The following is an 18,558-nucleotide window of genomic DNA, read 5'->3' on the forward strand; positions in this document are numbered from 1 at the left end:
GAGGCAACATATTTGACATCAGTAACACTTTATTTTTGTAATTGAAGAGGCCAGAAGATTGTGCTTTAAACACTGGAGGAAAAATAATGATTTGACATCTATAATAGAAATATCAGCTATTAGTTTAAAATGGGCCTGCAATGAAAAACTGCACAAAAAAACTGTAAAAATTCAGTAAAATAAATATAGTAAGTAAGATACAAATGTAAAAAATAATTGAAAATACAGTACAATACATAGAAGAAAATAAATATGAAAAATGACTTAACATTAAATGATTAAACATTACAGGGAAAAAATTGTAATCCAACTCCAGTAAAAAAAAAAAAAAAAACAACTTAAAAATAATACCATGATGCAGTAATGTTCAATAATTACAAAAAATAATTACAGTAGAATAGACAAAGTTCAATTATGTTAGTGAAATAAATGCAGTAAAATAAATACAATCATTGAAAATCAGTGATTGTGACTACAAATACCAGAAATAGCAAATACAGCACAACACTTCCATAACATCTGAATCCCACAGACATAAACACACCACGGGTCTAACAGACACTATCCAGCTCATGATGCGCTGTGGTGAATTTCGTTTACTGTATTCTCTCTGAAAGAAACGTTTGTAGAAACTTAACGTTTGTAGAAACTGTCAGGAGCAGCTGAGGAATTCTCCAGCAACAACAATGAAATTAAAAATTAATATAAAAAAGTATCAAAATGTCCAGTAATAAAATATAAAATGTTGAAAAAGGCAACACTTGGACTGGTAAGTTTAAACATTCACGAAAAGAACAATTGAAACTCAAGACAGGGCAGCAAAAATGATTAAAAAACAATTATTATAGCACTGTAAACTCATAACTCAATGATGTGCAAATAGATGAAATTATTTGAGGTATTGTTTTCCGAAAAGGTTTATATAGTGTAAATACAATTAAAATCAGATGACTAGGCAAAGTGTTTATTTTAATTATATTACAATTTAAAAGCATTATTATTATTATTATTATTATTATTATTATTGTTATTATTATTATTATTATTATTATTATTATTAGCTGTTGGAAGGACAAAGACTGGTTCAAAAATCCCCAAAAACGTCATTTCTAATATTGTTTTTCAATCAAGACAAATACAAAAAAATCAGACCTGAGGTGAAAATACTCTGTTTTCTCAATTTTGTCAGGAAAGTGTCTAACAGTTCAAAGTTGATTAAAGATAATGCTTCTAGTATAGTACTTTGATGCATCAATGTGCATTATTTGGATTATACTTAAGAAAAAAACAGCAGCAGAAGCTTTAGGCTACTGTCTTCTAAAGTTCAGGTTTTAATACTGCAGAAAGACAAGTTGAATTAGATGAATTAGATGAATGGATCAGAGTCACAGTAACTAAAACAAACAGCTTTGTTATTCTGGCAGAAGAAGATCTGATTCAGGGAACAAATCAAACTATTATTGGCTGCTAAAGAGGAAAGTTGAGGAAATGAGTGTTTCCAGTAAAGGCAGAATGGTGAAGACAGGAGAGTTGAGTAAAGATGTTCAGAAACAAACAATAAAAAAAACTGATCCAGAGTCAGGATGTTATCTGTAAAGACAGAAAATTGTACATTTTTAAAGCAAAACTAAATAAAAGGGGGAAAAAATAATATTATTTGGAGTAATTACAGTGCAATTAATTCCTCATTTTTCTTCATATTAATTTTAGACTTGACTGAAAGCCAAGCCGTCAGTCCTGATTGGGTCAAGCTATAGTAACCTTCTGTTACTGACCTGGAGTACCTTGTGGTTTCACTGTGGGTACTGAAGCTGTTGTTGCTGTTGAGCTGCTTGATGTCGGGAGGAGTGATGGCGAGGGCTGGAGGCCACGCCCCCTCCTCTGATGGTCGGCTTAATAGATGGGGAGGAGGATGAGTGATGGTACTGGTGCCCGGCTCTGATTGGCTTGGCTGCATGGACGCAGGAACCATGTGAGTCAGTTGAAATCACACTCTGCAGATTACTGACTCAGTTTTCTGTAGGCTGCGGTTCTCACCAATCTGAGCAGAGTGCCCCCTCCTGGAGATGTTCTTGGACCGGACGGCCTCTTTGATCCGGTCCACCTCCTGCTGGTACCGTTTGCGGTCCCTCAGAGCCGACTCCTTGGCGTTCTTCAGGGCCGTTTCCAGCACTCTGACTCGCTCTGCGGTGGCACGCAGCCGCCGGTCCAGCTTGGGCAGCTCGCAGCGCAGGTCTGCGTTATCCCGCACCAGCTGACAAGACGCAGACTTAAATTTAATCTGCTACAGTTTGTTATGAATCTGATGAAACAAATGCGACTCTTCATCACAGATAGAGCTTTAATTCAATTCACTTTATTTACAAAGGCACTTTACAAGAAAAAAATAATTTTTATACTCAAATGTACTTGAATCCCCAAACAATCCTGCAGATTTGTTTTGTACATTGATGTATTGCTAGATAAGAAAGTGTATTCTTTTTGTTATTTATGTATTTAACACAATGTTAAGGAACTTTATTGAAACTTTTAAAAATTAATCTCCTTAAATATTAATAGTATTTATTTTTAATGTAGTGTTTCAGTCTATTTTGACTCAGACTCTACCTTAGAATAGGATTTTTAAATTGCAGCTATCCACTGATAATTATTGAAATCGTTCAATACAGAAAAATTTTAAAAAAGCATAAAACCGATCACTGCTGTGCGGTGATGTCTCACCTGTTTGTGGACTCTGCTGAGCTGCTCCAGGTTGTTCTCTAAGAAGATGATCCTCTGTCTCTGAGCCAAACTGCCTCCGGCCTCGTCGTTGTCGTTCTCTGAGCTCTGCGCAACATGGAGGGAAAAAAGAAATGTCTATCTGTAGGTTCATTAAACAGTTAATGTGGAAAAACAAGTGTGGAATCAGTTATATGTTTTAAATAGCATAAACATGAAACAATTGACCCATCTGTAATAGCATTTACAGATTCACATGATTACTGCTGGACAATCAGAACCTGAGCAACCTGCTTTGTTTATTCTTACGTTCTTGACTCGAGACGTGATGTCTTGTATGAACTGGATCCGAAGGTTGGTCAGAGTCTGCAGCTCTTTGGTCTGTGAAACAAAAGCAGAGTCATTTACAGATCACTGATCCTCAACATGCCTCAGCTGAAAGTGCAGTTAAATTAATGTGGACTAATTAAACTCATACCACAGTTTCCTCCAAGCCCTTCAGATCCTCCTTGGCTTGTTCTCTCTTCTCATTCAGAAACCTGAAATTAAATCAGAAGACCGCAGAGTAAACACTGAATTGCTTCACGTAACAGAGAGAAAAGATGTATGTCCAAATTTATAGAGAATTTAAGAAAAGAGAAACTGAATGTTGTTTTTAATCCCACTTAGTTCACATGAGGTGGAATTAAATATTTAGCAGAAAACAGTTTACATATACACACATCAGTAAAATAGAATGGTGACCCAAAAACCATCATACAGCATGACAATTTCAATAAAACATCTTACATTAAAACTTACAAACAAAATTTAAGTTAGATCTGTCTCTGCATGTGCCTGAATACAAGCAGGTGGAAGTAAATAAACAGTAACTCTCAACTTGCAGAATACCAAACAAACTCCTGCTACAGGAAGCAAAGAGGGACAAACTTACTGCAGTTTCTGGAGTCTTTGCTCCTTGTTTTGGTCCTCGGCTCTGAGCTTGTCAAAGTCAGACTGAAGTTTTCTGTTCTCCAGCTGCAGGGCCTGATTCACACTGAGCAATAAACACAGAACCTTCTGTTATATAAAATTATACTTTATCACTCAGAAGCTATAATTTGGTTAAGGTGATAACTAATAACGGTAAAAACAGTCGGTACTCTTTGAGCAGGTCGTTGTCTCTCTGCTTCTGCTCGATCTCATCGCGGAGTCGGCTCAGCTGTTTCTGATGAACCTCCCTGTGGTTCTCCATCTGTTCCTCCAACGTTCTCTGCAGAGCACAAAGCAGCAGCCGCAGGTTTCCTGATTAAACGTGTCACATAGTGCTGGACAATAATCCATCATATACAATAATTAATTTTTTGGTTTTTGAAAACTTTATTTTTGGAAAATCTGGATTTTTTTTCTTGTGTTTAAATAGTTCAGAGTGATGTCAGCCCACCTTGGGCCCACCATCTTGTTTGACAAGCTGTTTTAAAGCTCCAGTTAATTTGGATTTTGAATTTAGGTCAATTATGCAATGGAATATTAGGACCAGACTTTCTTTAATTACTAGAATAAAATCATAATATTAGGAGAATGAAGTAATAATTTTATGAGAACTCTAACAGAAAATTATAAAAAAACAAAATCAGGAATGTTGAGCATCTTGTGAAGTTATATCTTGGTATAAGATTTACAGATAAAACTTGAAGCCTAATAGAAACACTGAGTATTTTAACACATTAACATCAGATTATCAGAAACAGCAAGACGTTACAGTCATGCAAACTGATCACATCAGATATCTCGTATCAAAACTTTTTTTTTTTCATAAAACTACTTTTTTCATCATATTTTAAGAAGTTATTTCTGGTAAATTTGCAACTTCTACTAATATAATGATTATTTTCTCACAATTAAGCAAAACATGCATTGGCCTGGCCTTAATATGCTGCTTGACAACTCACAGAAGGGATGATTAAAATAAAAGCAACTTTTTGAAAATATTTCATCATTTGTAATTCATTTTTTACAAACGAAAGTGAATCTATTAAAATCAGAAATTGACCCTGGTGTCTCAATTAAATATTCATGGTAAAAACAGCCGCAAATTTGTGTCAATGATGATTACAAATAAGAAACACAATCACTGACTAATTAAAGCGAAAATATTGATAACTGAGATCAAACTGAGTTTTTGAAGAGAGATGACAGGCTGAATGAAGCCGTTTCCTTTATCTCTGTCCGGTCGTCTCTTGCAGATCGTTAGAAATTCTGAGGAAGCTTCAACGATCTCAGAGTCTTTACCTTCATCTCCACAGCATCCTTTAGTCTGCTCATGTGTTCTTTCTCTTTGTCCATCACCGTCAGCTCATGCATCTGACCTGAAAACACACAGAACAGTTTTGGTTTGGCCATCATCATCTCACAGAGCAGGACCTCCTGTAAACATGGTGATGAGCCTGACCCTGAGCGTGTAGCTTAGCAATCTCCTCCATCAGAGCATCCTGACTCTCCTCCAGCTGCCTCTTCTTCTGCTCCATCCTCTGCAGGTCGGCAGACAGGGATTCCAACTTGGCCTGAAGCTGCAAAAACAACAATGTAAACAACAACAACAACCTGAAAAACAACAAACACCCACCCTGGCAGGGTGGTCTGCCAGGGCAGCAACGCTTTGCTGTTTTCCGGTCACACTCACTTGTGAAATGATTCATAAGCAAACATCTCTCTAACGTGCGTTACTCGTTCACACAGCTGGAGTTCCTGCAACAGCTCTGCTGATTCCACATTAAGTCTTTAACTTCCTCAAAGGTAAAAGTTTGTTCTGAGAAGAAATTTATTTAACAAGTCCACAATTATTTTTTATTAGCATGCCAGGAAAAGCAGGTTTGTGCTGATGGGGAATAATTAAAGATGAACTATGAAATCGATTGTTGACTGGAATTGGATGATTCAAAGTTAACAATTTAAAGTAACAGAGATGTTGCAAGTAAAGTCAGAGGAAGCGCAGAGAAATAAGATACTACTTAAAATAAAGGGAACAGCGTGTTCTGTGGTTCCCTCAGGCTGCAAGCGAGAGCATGACCTTCTGCAGTTAGTACTGCAGGCTGCTCTGTTTTAGTCTTCCTTTAACTTAGTTTATATTTATTTTTAACAATACATAGTGAAACTTTCTCGTAGGTACACTTTGTTGTCTCTTACAGCTAAATACATTCATTATAAGTTTACAAAATAAGGCAAAATGACTCAGAGTTAAAGTACTGATTGATAATACACACATACTAATTGTGATAATCACTAATGCAGAATGCCAGTTTAATAGCTAGATTAAAGCTGTGTAAATTGTGTTTTTATTTTCACTTCAAAGCTCTTATCTCACAGATTACCTTTGCTCTTAATTAAAAATATAATGAATTAATGTATGTATTACTCAAAGTGGAGTTTTGTTTTTAATTCTGGTGTGTCTGTGGTCATCATGTTGCTGTGACGGGGATCATGAAGCTTTCTTTAGCCAGGTGTGTGTTACCTGAGAGACGAGCAGCTGGCAGGTGCTCAGCTCCTTCTCGTTGACCTCCATCTTGCCGGTGTTCTCCGTCAGGCTGACCTCCAGCTGTTTGCTGCGGTTCACCAGAGACTTGACCTCAGACTTCATCTTGCTGATGTAGAGACGAGCCGTGGTGAACTCCTCCTCCATCACGCCGCTCATCTCAGCCATCTGAGAAAACATTTAAACATGCAGGAAGCGGTCCGTCAGGCTGCCTGACAGGTAAGCTGTAAGCTGGATGTTTGTGGATGTCGGCCTGAAGAGCAGCAGGAGAGTCTCACAGCTTTGAGCTCTGTGGTTCCGAGGACGCTGCCGATCTCACTGAGGTCTCTGATCAGCAGATTGAGGATCTCTGCAGATCTCTTCTTGTGGTGAGCGCTGAGCTCCTGCATGGTGGACACCTCCCTCTGAACGGCCTCCAGACCCGCCTGGAACCACAGAATATTGTGGAACAACAACCAGCATCAACCTATTGGGCTGCTTAAACGTTTGAACTGCAAATATTTTATGAGTAGTTTTAGGAATTTCAACCTGAAAGACTTGGAGCTCATTAAAAACTACCAGCCAACACAAGCCTTCAGTTTGTGGACTCACCGTTTTGTGTGCCAGCTCCTCGTTCAGCTGCTCGTTGCAGCGCGTCTTGCTCTCCACCTCCTGGCTCTTGTGGTCATAGTTGACGGCCAGCTCCTCCAGCGCCTGCAGCACCTCCTTCACCTCCTCTTTGGCTGAATCGCTGTCCCTCTGCAGCCGGCTCAGCTCCTCCTGCAGACGCTCGTAGTCCTGGTTCCTGGACAGCAGCAGCTGTGGGAGCAGAACATTAGCAGGGATGCGGAGGAGAACGGGAAACATTACACGGGCATCATGGGAACTCACCTCATCCTGCTCTATCAGCTGCTGCTTGAGCTTCTCAGACGTCTGACTGTGCAGGTTGATCTCATCGTCCTGAAACACGAGTCAGCAGTTTTATGGTTTCAGTTCTGAACTCGTCTTCATCATCATCATCCTGCTGCAGGTGCAGGTGAGACTCACCTTGTCGTCCAGCTGCTGGTAGAGGTTGGTGATGAGCGTCTCGTACTGCGCCTTCTCCTCCTCCAACAGAGGCATGGTGGGCGGGGCTAAGCTCTCGATCACTGCTGGCGTCTCAGTGCTGATCTTCTTGCTTCTGTTGCTCAGCTGCTCCTCCACAGGTACAGACTCACCTGGAGAGATTCAGAAAGAGTCAGAAATCCCCCAGCAGCTTCAGTTTCCCTGAAGGGGAGTCAGGGCACCAAAAATAATCACGGTTTTTGACCTGAACTAAAAACAAATAAAAGAAATATCAAAATGTGGAAAAAAATTAAAGCTGATTTAAAATGTCAAAAAAATGGCCACTGAGTCACTGAATAAACTCTGTTATTAAGAAAATAAATCAACACTTTCCTTCTTAGCTCTGAAGAGTTTTCTTTTTATCACAATTAGTATGAAAACAGAGTCAACAGTTTCTAAGAATAGCCTTTGCAGCTCTGACACTTGAGTTGAAGTTGGTAAACATTATCTTAATTAATAAAAAAATGCAGAATTCTATAATGGTAATCACTTTTAATGCTTTTAAATATAAAGAAATCCACCAGGTGGCGTCCTAACACAGTGCAGGAATGACTTTAAAGGGGCGTTCCCACTGCAAGAACATTTTCCAGAAATGTTTCCACTGTGGGAAGCAGGGCTGAATAAAAACTGAACACAGATTACCTCCCATTAGAGATGTAGCAGGTTTTTGGAGTAACTTACACAATAAGGGAATAAATACCTCATTGTTCTTAACATTTCTTAGTTATTTTTATATTCCCAGTTTTTTGTGCAGTGATTTTCTGGTTTCAACTGCTTGATAGCTCAGATTTTTTGTAAACTCCTTATTTTTTTCTTTATTTGAAAACATTTAATCTCATGTTGAATATGAACAGATTATACATTCAAATACACTAATAAAAACATCCAATCTTGTGGAAATATTAATCAAATTATTCAAATTCAGCACAAAACCTCGGCTTTCAGCATCTGTGGAGGCAACGTTAAATGCTCTCTGATTCACAGAAAGAATTTATAACCAATATTAGCAGCCACTGTTTACATCTTCATCATTGCAACATGATTAACTCAGAGGAGCTCTCAGCAGCAGCCTTGGTTAAACTTGTAATTTTCCTCACCTTTCCTCCAGCGCTTCAGCTCATTCTCCAGTTTTTGGATCATGATGCTCAGACTTCTGTTCTTTTCTTTCTCCTTCTCGTACTTTTTCTTCCACTCCTCGGCAGTCAGCTCAAGGTTGACAGAAACCGTGTTCTTTATGGTTTTAGCCCTGAAACATGAAATCAAACAGGACAAATTTAACACAGAGAAACACAGGTTTAGTATTCACATGCTGCTCAGATCCCAGACTGATCCTTCAAAGCTGCTAACAGACTGTTTGTCCTGAACACTAACATAAAAAACCTGTGAACTCTACCTCTGACCGAACATGAGGGTGGACTTGCTCTCAGCCTCGTTGTAAACAGACGGAGAGCAGCAGATGATGATGGTGGTCCGACAGTTTCCTCCCAGAGAGTCCTGAAGAATCCTGGTCATCTTGCTGTCTCGGTATGGGACGTGGGTTTTCTACATTTAGATACATAATACAGTGTGAAGATGTGATCTATGAAGGTTTGTTATCTGGTTCCTTTCTGTCATGTTGATGTCAGGAACATCTAGAATCAATTTTTTGTTGCAGTGACCTAAATTCTTATCAAGAACTGAAGGATAAATCTGTTTTAAATTCTGCAACACTAACTATTTTGGTATAAAACAGGTTCAACTTATCCAAGTTTTCTTTGAGAAATCTGTCTGAACCAGGAATAACATTGAAAGTCATGCTTAAGTGGTACAACGAAGGTGGTAACAAACTAAGTGAAGTGTACCTTTATTGTGAGGATCAATCACAATAAAGAGACAGGAAGACAACCAAATGATTAAGGTATTAATGTCCACAGTTTTATTCTTTACAGTTACTGTAGCAACCTGTGTCGCCTACGTTTGGTTTTTGCCAACTTCTTCCCTTTTCCTCATACAGCAGCATTTAAATCAGTCTCTCTGTTTACTTGATCTGTATAACTGTATTCTCTGAGCTGCGTAATGTGATTTGATTTTCTCACCGTTCCTTCACTGAGTGCGGCGATGACGTTCCCAAGAGCAGACAGAGACTTGTTGATGTTCTTCGCTTCATCCAACACAGAACCTTCAGCTCCAGTTTTACTGACCTGAACAACATGTCAGAAAGAGAAATGTATAAAAAAAACTGTAAAAAGTAAAATTGTCAGATTAAAGAATATCATATGCCCTGATTATAAATTATTGAATCTCTTAATATTTTTTAAGAGCTGTCTTTTGTTAGTTTTCTTAAACACAAATATTTGAATTCTAAAACATTGAAGAAGTCAGACCTTCTCGCTGCCTGCCAAGTCGACCAGATAAAGCTTCCCAGACAGTTTCATCTCCGTCTCCACGTTCTCCTGCTTGATGTTGATCAGGAAAATGCTGTGGCTGCGAGAACTGTGCTCATTCATGTCTGCAGGAGGAAGACAGGTGAAAAACAGGAAAGTCAGCTGGAAATACAACAGGAACAGCTCAGCCATGAGCTTTGATACTCATGCTGAAGACTGAAGAGACAGAAACACCAGAAATGATTCTGTTCTGACTCTAGGAAAGCTTGTAGCTGAGGTGATGGAGCGGTGGCAATAATGCTTCAGTAATATCAGATGCAGTGAAAGACTTACTGGTGACAGCGACGTGTCTGTTAGCTTTTCCTTCATCGATCACGTCCATCACCTCCTCAGGACTCGACACAAAACGCTCAGTGCAACCCTGACAGAGAACGTGGAAAACTTTAAACACAACAACTCTATTCTCTGCAATTAAACAATATTCAGCCATATATTGCAGTTGTACAAATTTGCAAACTAATATACAGTCACAGGAAAAAGTTTCAACTACTGCACACCCCCTTGTTTCTTTTTAAGTAGCTAAGAGAGAAAATGCATCATCGTCAGTGTGAGAACATTCGTGTAAGCAGAAATTTTGGCTGTCAGCTGGTCTAGACCATACAATTGTGGGTTGACACAATGCTAAAAAGGTAAAGGTACACACAATTACATTAGAATCAATCTGGAAAGGTTTGAAAGTCATTCCTAAAAAAATAAGTTCATTATTCTATTGAAAGATTATTCAAAAAAATAAACATTTGCAACAGATGCAAGTTTTTGGCATGTCAGGAAATTAACCCTGATGCAATGTCTCTGAAATAATCCAAGAATCTTTAGAAACTAAAGAGCGTTAGCAAGGACTCTACAGACCTCAGTTTGCAAGGTAAATGAATTGAAGTGTTTAGAAAAAGACTGAACAAACACATACAGTGACATGGGACTGAGGTACCTTGACATAGGGAACCCTGTTTTTATCCTCATGAACAGCCAGGTTGGTTTTTGACACTGAAACATGAAACTTTGGTCAGTAAATGTTAACGAGTTCTTAGACTTTAAAAAGAAAAGAAACATCTGAAATGTCTCACCGTCCAGCAAGTCTCTGATTTTATCCAGATAGATCTCAAAGTAGGAGACCTGCAGACAGAGAGGATCATAACATATGGACACATGGTTGGAAACACAAGGTACACAGCTGTACTGAGATCATACGGATTATTTTAAGGTGTTTTTATGCTAGTTGGATCACCTTGATGTGGAACTCCAGGTTCTCGTCCATGGAGTAGATGTGGTCAAAGATGTCTCTGGAGATCCTGGGGATGATCCCCATCATATGGGGGTCGTGTAGGTTCCCCTAAATTACAAAATAATGTTTACAAAGACAAACAAGCATGATCTGTTACTGACACAACAACACACTGACCTCCATGGTGTGAGTCTTTCCTGACGACGTCTGACCGTAAGCAAAGATGGTTCCATTGTATCCTCCCAACACATCTAAAACACCAAATAAATATACAAATTATTAATTTACCGCCACAAAATACAAACAATAGAATAAAATACTATATTTTATTATCTAGTTTCCCTTTAAAACAAAAGAAATGTTGATAATGTTTACCATCATAATGTCTATATATGGGTTGGGATCAGCCTCACCTTTGACGATCTGTTTAGCACAGGTGTCATACACCTGAATCTGTTCAGTGTTCGGAGGAAAAACTCTGTCGAACACATACGGCTTCCCCTGAAACACAGGAAGCACTTTGTCAAAATAAAAGACTTTACCAAAGACATCGAACTTACTCTGACACACAGGAAACATAAAAGACTGTCAAAGAGATTAGGGTATTAATTTTTTTTAGACTGTCTTTTCTGTCAAAGTGCAGAGGGACACTTTCTACAAGATATGTTCAAAGTGGACGGAATATGTCAAACATGACTGACTTTTCATAAACCTTGCCGTCATTCAGAATGATGCTTTGATTTAAAATGTGATATCAATGATTGGCTTTTATTCTGGCTATCCTGCCACCCCCATTTAAGTTCTGGTTTGTTTTTGTTTTGTTTTTTTCTTGAAAAATAGCGAAAAAATAGCGTTAAAATAAGACTCTCTTAAATACAGATAGTTTCCCCTGAATCATACAAAACATGCTGCCAAAATAAAAAAGTCAAACATGCTTTTAAACATTTAGCTTAGATAAAGATTATTATAAGGATTTACACAGATGTGTACTCACTACACTCTATGAGGAGAGTTGTTTTAATTTTATTTCTGTAATTAATTGGAAGAGAAAACAATTATAAGTAACCTGTAGCAAACACACAACATCATAAATTTTTGTTTACAGATTCTTTTTTGTGCATAAAACACATCTTCATATGTCCATGAATATTTGTGTGTCTGCTGCCGACATCCTATAAAAACCTCTGGAAGCTGCTGGCATTAAACTGATCAGAGGACAGTTTGAAGATTTATCAGCAGCCAACAGATTTAAATGTCACTTCAAAACACAGTCAGATGAAAAAAGGAGAAATAATGAAAATCTCCCCAAACTACAGGATTGAACCAGGACTTGTTTGCGAATTACTAATGTGTAATTTGCAAAATCTATTTCTTTCGCAGTCATAAAGAGACTTAATGAGCACAAATAACCCGCATCGAATCAATATCATACAAGCAATTTAGCTTTGTGGGTTTTTTTTGCTGATGCTGTTTTGGAAAAGCCCTTTTGTATGTCACTCCTTTCTGTGGATTTCTTTTAGGCTTTATAAAAGCTGAACTATAAAGCTGAACTGGAGAAAATGCCTTCCTATGTCTAACATTCAAAATCCTAAAAATATTCTAAGTTGCATTTTAAATGGCTCAAACTGAGACCCTGATTTTGCTTCTAGCTGATTTTGTAGCTGCTTTTATGTGTCTTAGCAGGAATGAGCACCAAGTCGTAAAAGAGAGACAGTCAGCTCTTTCCAGAAGCTCTACCGGATGTACAGGCGTTTTCCTGAGCAACAAAACTTAAGGACCAGACTATATATATATATATATATATATATATATATATATATATATATACTGTATGTATATGTCAGCTAGCTGCTAAAATCTCACTTAAATAAATCAGTTTATTTATTTAAGTGAGATTATTTTTCTATTTAATTGCTCCTTAAAAAAACAGGAAGTTCTTAAAACCTGGGAATATGACGTGCTTTTTTTGTTCTTTAAATCTATCGGTACATAACAGGAAACAATTTAGTATGTTTGATTTTGAAAGACTCTGAAAAGTGGATATGTGTGAAAATTTTGAAAAATGAGAGGTTCAGTCACAACAAAATGCCGTTTACTGACAGACCCGATTAACAGGTGGAGGAGGAAACAATGACCTGAAAGAACTTGATTCTTAAGTATCTGGAATGGAAAATATGTCACACTTGGCTTTTACTTAATGTCATCTCTGGTTTTAATAAAATTCATTTCCATGTTTTAACTAAAATATTGTACAACAGCTTAACCTTAGTTTGATTCTTAAAAGGTGGATTTTAGATTTAATGGACTTTTCGCTGATTAACGGTGATCTTCCACTGGCTCTCCACAATGGTTACGGTTCTCTCATCCTGATTGGTTATCTTATTAAATATTTTCAGAGCACTTTTAAACACCACTTTATTCTTAAGAATGCAAAACAGTCAAGAATTATCAGTGTTTGCCCAGTCAATGATTCCTATGTTAGATCCACATCTTTGCATCATTAGTAGACCTTTTATTTTTTTATACATATTACCCTGAGGCAAATCTAACAGTGGGTATTAATATAAAGTACCATTGAACATGATCATGCCCAAGTAGTTCAAATACATTTGAAGGTGTACACAGAAAGGCACAGAGCTACTTATGTTTCTTATCTTGCCGCTGTAAAGTCAAAGGTCAGTTCTATCCTTTAACTAACACGATGACACACTTACACATCTAGAATGATTTCATAGTCTTTCTCCTTTAAGAATCACATCTTATTTGTAACAAACAAGTAATGATCTACTTAGCAGACCTCAAAAAAGAAATTACAAAAAGGTTGATTGGTATAAAGCAACAGTCACCAACCTTTTGCAGCATAGAACTACTTAATGGGCACCAAATTACACCAAATTGATACACACAGTTTACTTTTAATTTTATAATGATGATAATAATAATTTATCTAATTTTGAAACAGCTCTGTGGGCTACTCGTATGGTCATGCGCGACATCTGCCTGGTTTTGTGTATTTTCTTAAATGACCAACATTTACGTGGAGTGGTGAAGTCGACCTGCAGTTGTTTCCCCTCTGAGCCACCAAACAAGGAAATGGCAGCATGAAAACTGTTAAAATTTGAAGGGTCAGCTGACTTTACAACACAGGACAGAGTGAGGCCATAAAAGACAGACGGTTTGACCATCTGGCTGTTGAATGTAAGGCCAAGACACAACAGGACAGCAGAGCAGTGATGCACCAGATCTTGTTTTGCAAGAGGATGTATTACGCACTTCCTAGGCACAAAATGCCATTTATACCACAACCAAGTAACTATGGCTACGCTGACACAGCAGGTTTTGATGATCAATTCCAATTTTTTTTTTTGCTGAAATCCATTTTTTTGCAGGGTGGTTCATATTACTAATTAAATGCCACTGCAGTCAGACTTCTGTGTGAACGGTTTGCCAATCCAAAGTCACCGACAAGCACAGAAGAAGAACGCTGACGCCAAACAGCATCACATTAAATAAAAGCTAAGTAAGTTATGTTAATGGAAGAGAACCAGCAGTGAGTCTCTTCTTCCTGTCTTTAGATCAAGCAGGTCAATTTCACATGATGTAGTGATGCAGAGTAAGAACATTTCTCTTTAACAAAGATGAACCATTTAAGGCAATGAAGTACAGAAAAGGCAAAATGAAGATGGCACCACAAAAACAACAGAAACAGAAGCAGCTTATCACAACAGAGCACTGCAGGCTTGACTATCCAATTTAAACCTCACAAACTCAGATGACCTCTGATCATCTGACAAAACTACCCAAAACTGAAGTTTAGTGATATGTTCTTTAGCAGGTCATCTAAAGTTCATGTTAAAGGAGACCAACCTTAATGCTTCCTATGATCTCCTCTGAGCTTTGAAAGGGAGAAAACAAAGTTTAAAACATTATATCTACTTTAAAATAGATAGTTTTATGTTGCACAACTCAGATAAGGACACAAATGAGCAAAAGAAAGAGTAAAATAGAATAACGTCTATAAAAGCAAGTAACTAGTTGTTCAATTTCAACTTAATATCAGTGTGGAGTTTAAAACTCCATTTTCCACTCTTTTGTAAAATAAAGCTTAGTGTGTCTTTAGTCAGCAGAGAGAATCAAATTGTTTAAAATCTCATTCTTTCCCCCTATAAACTGATCAGTAAACTACTCTAAGTCAGTTTACTTGGATTTGTTTTTTAAATTTAAAACCAGCATCTTTCTGTTGGTAGATTTGAATAATTTCAGTTTCTGTTCTAGTAAGTTCAGATGCAAATACCTGAAGATAAAAGATAAAGTGATGCTTTCTAACTTATTATTTGATTACGACACAAATTGTCAATAAAGACGAGTCTCAGTGCCCCAAAGCATCAATCCATCCATTACATTTAGTGATCCTGAGTCGGTTTCTTGCTGCAGGTCTGTCTGTTTCAATAAGATGCCTGTCGTCATGGTGACTGCATTTCTGCATCCCCAGGGAGACGGCTGAGATGACTGGACCAATGAGACGGAAGAAAAATGATTGCTGCTGAACGATGCCAGACACACACAGATAAATATGCACACACACTCTTTTTCTCTCTCACGTACACACACACACGTACCCCCCTGTGCACACACACACAGTGAGTTCAGCGTCTGTTTAGTTATTTTCACTCCATGGATCTGAATCACTTAGCAATATTTTTTGTCTTGATCTGTTGCTGTTTGTCACATGACCTCTGTCAGCCCCCACCTGCTGTCATGGTAACAGGTTATTTCCCATGAGGTCTTTCAGAGTCTCCATCCCCCATTTTTGTCTGAATGAAATCAGAAATCAATATGTTTTTGGAGGAAACTGACTTATTTGTATATCAAGCATCAACTCTAACTGGCTATGCCAAAGACCCAATGCATGTTGAGATTTATGAATATTCGCCTTTGGCTGCCAATTGTATTTTAGCTTCATGCAGTTGTTAGAAGGTCCATGTCTAAAGTAGATTAGTGGAGGAGACAAAGTTTGCTTCTGTTGTAACAGCAGATCTTATCTGCCCAAACCACACGATATAAATAAAAACTGTTTTTCTTCTGCAAAACTGTCCAAACAGGCTGAATAAAAAAATCCATCTGTAAACAAACTCTCTCTCTATTGAGAGAGACTCAATAATACACAAACTTCTTTCCTGTGCAGTGTTGTCATTAAAACTGCTTCATATCTGCCTCATTATTTCCTGTTTGTGTATTTCCCTGAAACTTGAGGAACTGGGACATCCATCCATTAAACCAGAAGTCACTCCTGAACTCTCAGGTCAAATTAGTCCTGGATGTTTCAGCTGAAAGAAGCAGATTGAGAATGACTGTAGTTTATTTAATATAGAAATAATCGAATGCATTTTTTTTCAGCTGTCCATGAAGGGATACACTCCATGTTGTTTCCGTCTTTCATGTGTTCAGACATGTGAAAGCATCAAACCGGTTAATCAGAACTTTAACTGAATGCTATGATTATTAGTGAAAGGAAATGAATGAGTTAGCATAAAGGTCAATTCAGCCGCTTCTTCTAGCTCAACGTGGGAAAAAGAATCAAATTATCAATTAAGACTTGGTTTCAATCAAGCGTACAACCACAAATTAAACAAACTAAACTACCAGCAGCATCTGTTAAACATTGTTCAATTTTTTTCTGTTTGTGTTTCTATTGTTGCAGCACGGACACATGCACGCGCAGACACAGCAGGAGGGCGTGTCTGTGCGGTAAACGGGTTCGGTTCTGTTCTGCTCGGTTCGGTTCGGTTGGGTCAGGACTCACCGCCAGCACCACTGTGTCCTCTCCGTTGAATTTGGGGATGTATTTGTCTCCGCGGCTCCGCTCCGAGTCACTCAGCGGCCTGAAGCGGCACATCACCTTCACCCCGCACACCCCGCACTCCGCAACCTCCATCCCCGCACAGTCCGCAACAACAAAGACAGTAAGAGGGAAGTAGACAGACCCCCGCCGGACCCGCTGGGAATCGGGGTTCGGTTCGGACACAGTGGGTGGATCAGACTGATGAAGCTCTCCGGTGAGACTCGGAGCTCAGCGTCTCTCCATCAGGATGCTGAACACAACACTGCCAGGTCCCACAGGTCCAGCCTGGAGCGCTGAGGCGCAGAGAACTCTGGGAAGTTGAGTCTTCATACGGATTTATTATCTGATCGATCAAGTGGTCGGATCTTTGGAGTCATATTAAAACATTTTCCCTCTTACAAATTATTTTATATGCTGACTCTGTGACTTTAATTCTTCATTATATGTAGATTCACTGGCCAGTTTATTAGGTACATACTTCAGAGATTTCTGTCCATATAGAGATGAAAGCACAAGTTGCTGCCAAATTGCTATGTCTTGAGACTTGACCTGTAGTTAATTTGTAGGTCAGAAAGGAAAGGACTCTGAGTATGTCTGCTTAGCTAAATAATGTCAGTGACAGATATATTTAAGAAAAATTTAAATGGAATAAACAATTCATTTTAGATTTTGTTTTTGGCTTGTCTATTGATCACTATATCTTATTGTGAGTTTACCTTTTTTAAGGATGAAAATCCCCTTTTCTGGTCTTTGTCTTGTGCATTATGGAGGGATGGGTTTGTGTTAAAGACAATGATAGGTCTAAATGGCTACAAATCAGTGTTCAACATTATTGACTGATGACCAAATGAGGTAGCTGTAGAGTGTTAATCATTGAGTTCATGGTATGCAATTCTTTGACTTACATGGATACAGCATTTGTATCCCGATTTGAGTTTCAATTCTTTTTAATGAGTGCCATTCTTGGTGGAAACAGGTTTAAATGTAAACCTTTAATAAGAACGATCCAAGAGTTTTGTAAACCTTATAGACACTGCTTAGAAATCTTTTTATTTAAAATGTTCACTGTGATAATCTTTAACTGGCAAACCATCTAGAAATATATATTTTTGCTATGAACTCTGTTCTGTTTTGGGTTTTCTTTTAGCAAGTGAATCATCTTTAACTGAAACATGTTCAGCAACTTCCTGGGAAATGAAAAAGGGATAAATGTGAATAGATGAATGGAAATAGAAAATGAAACTGGATACATGAAAATGGAAAATGATAAATGAATAAGGAAAATAAGGAAATGAAAAAAAGGCTGGCAGAAATAAATGCGAGAATAAATAAATAAATGTATAAATGAAGAAATAGAAATAGAAATAAAGATGCCAAGTATCCATTTATTTATTTACTTATTTAATTTTGACTGAAATGGCTTTACATATGGCTCTCCATACAATACAGTTAGCATGAAATGGATGTACAACAATTCTCTTGAACTAATAAGTTATTTACACAATTTATGGCATTTGGACATAAAGTACATTGAGAGTAATTGAAATGTTTTTAGTTGCTCTTACAATGGAAAAGAAGGTGTGGTGTTCCCCATGATTTTTTTGTTATATTCAAAAGCTGTTAAAAAGCTTACGACAGTTTCAAACTTTATTATACTTTTTGAAACTTTACAGGTGGAGTTAGAGAGTTTGTACTGCCTTCAGATTTTTCCCATAATTACACTTCTTTAAAAACAAAGCCTCACAACAGACACAAGTAA

General features: G+C 37.8%; 1 protein-coding gene across 1 annotated transcript; it reads right to left on the bottom strand.

Moving 5' to 3' along the window:
- Nucleotides 1-9: 9 nt before the first annotated feature.
- Nucleotides 10-17,156, bottom strand: LOC116723355 (kinesin heavy chain-like). Its single transcript, XM_032568185.1, has 26 exons — nucleotides 16,761-17,156; nucleotides 11,371-11,458; nucleotides 11,135-11,208; nucleotides 10,961-11,065; nucleotides 10,800-10,848; nucleotides 10,664-10,719; nucleotides 10,009-10,096; nucleotides 9,676-9,800; nucleotides 9,388-9,492; nucleotides 8,706-8,854; nucleotides 8,410-8,558; nucleotides 7,256-7,425; nucleotides 7,100-7,168; nucleotides 6,821-7,027; nucleotides 6,508-6,654; nucleotides 6,209-6,397; nucleotides 5,150-5,267; nucleotides 4,990-5,066; nucleotides 3,861-3,970; nucleotides 3,653-3,754; nucleotides 3,197-3,257; nucleotides 3,028-3,099; nucleotides 2,722-2,826; nucleotides 2,038-2,254; nucleotides 1,776-1,951; nucleotides 10-1,590 (listed from the first exon to the last, which is right to left on the bottom strand). Exons 1-25 carry the CDS (start codon nucleotides 16,890-16,892, stop codon nucleotides 1,794-1,796), a joined length of 2,922 nt encoding a protein of 973 aa, XP_032424076.1. The 5' UTR covers nucleotides 16,893-17,156; the 3' UTR covers nucleotides 10-1,590; nucleotides 1,776-1,793.
- Nucleotides 17,157-18,558: the final 1,402 nt, after the last annotated feature.

This window comes from Xiphophorus hellerii, chromosome 7 (assembly GCF_003331165.1).
Source record: "Xiphophorus hellerii strain 12219 chromosome 7, Xiphophorus_hellerii-4.1, whole genome shotgun sequence".
Classification (NCBI taxonomy): Eukaryota; Metazoa; Chordata; class Actinopteri; order Cyprinodontiformes; family Poeciliidae; genus Xiphophorus; species Xiphophorus hellerii.

Coding starts and splice junctions, on each gene's coding strand:
- LOC116723355 (XM_032568185.1), bottom strand. CDS start 16,892: ATGGAGGTTGCGGAGTGCGGGGTGTGCGGGGTGAAGGTGATGTGCCGC. Junction 8,855..9,387: donor CCGCACTCAGTGAAGGAACG/GTGAGAAAATCA, acceptor ATCTAAATGTAG/AAAACCCACGTCCCATACCG. Junction 7,028..7,099: donor AGCTGATAGAGCAGGATGAG/GTGAGTTCCCAT, acceptor CTGCTCCCACAG/CTGCTGCTGTCCAGGAACCA.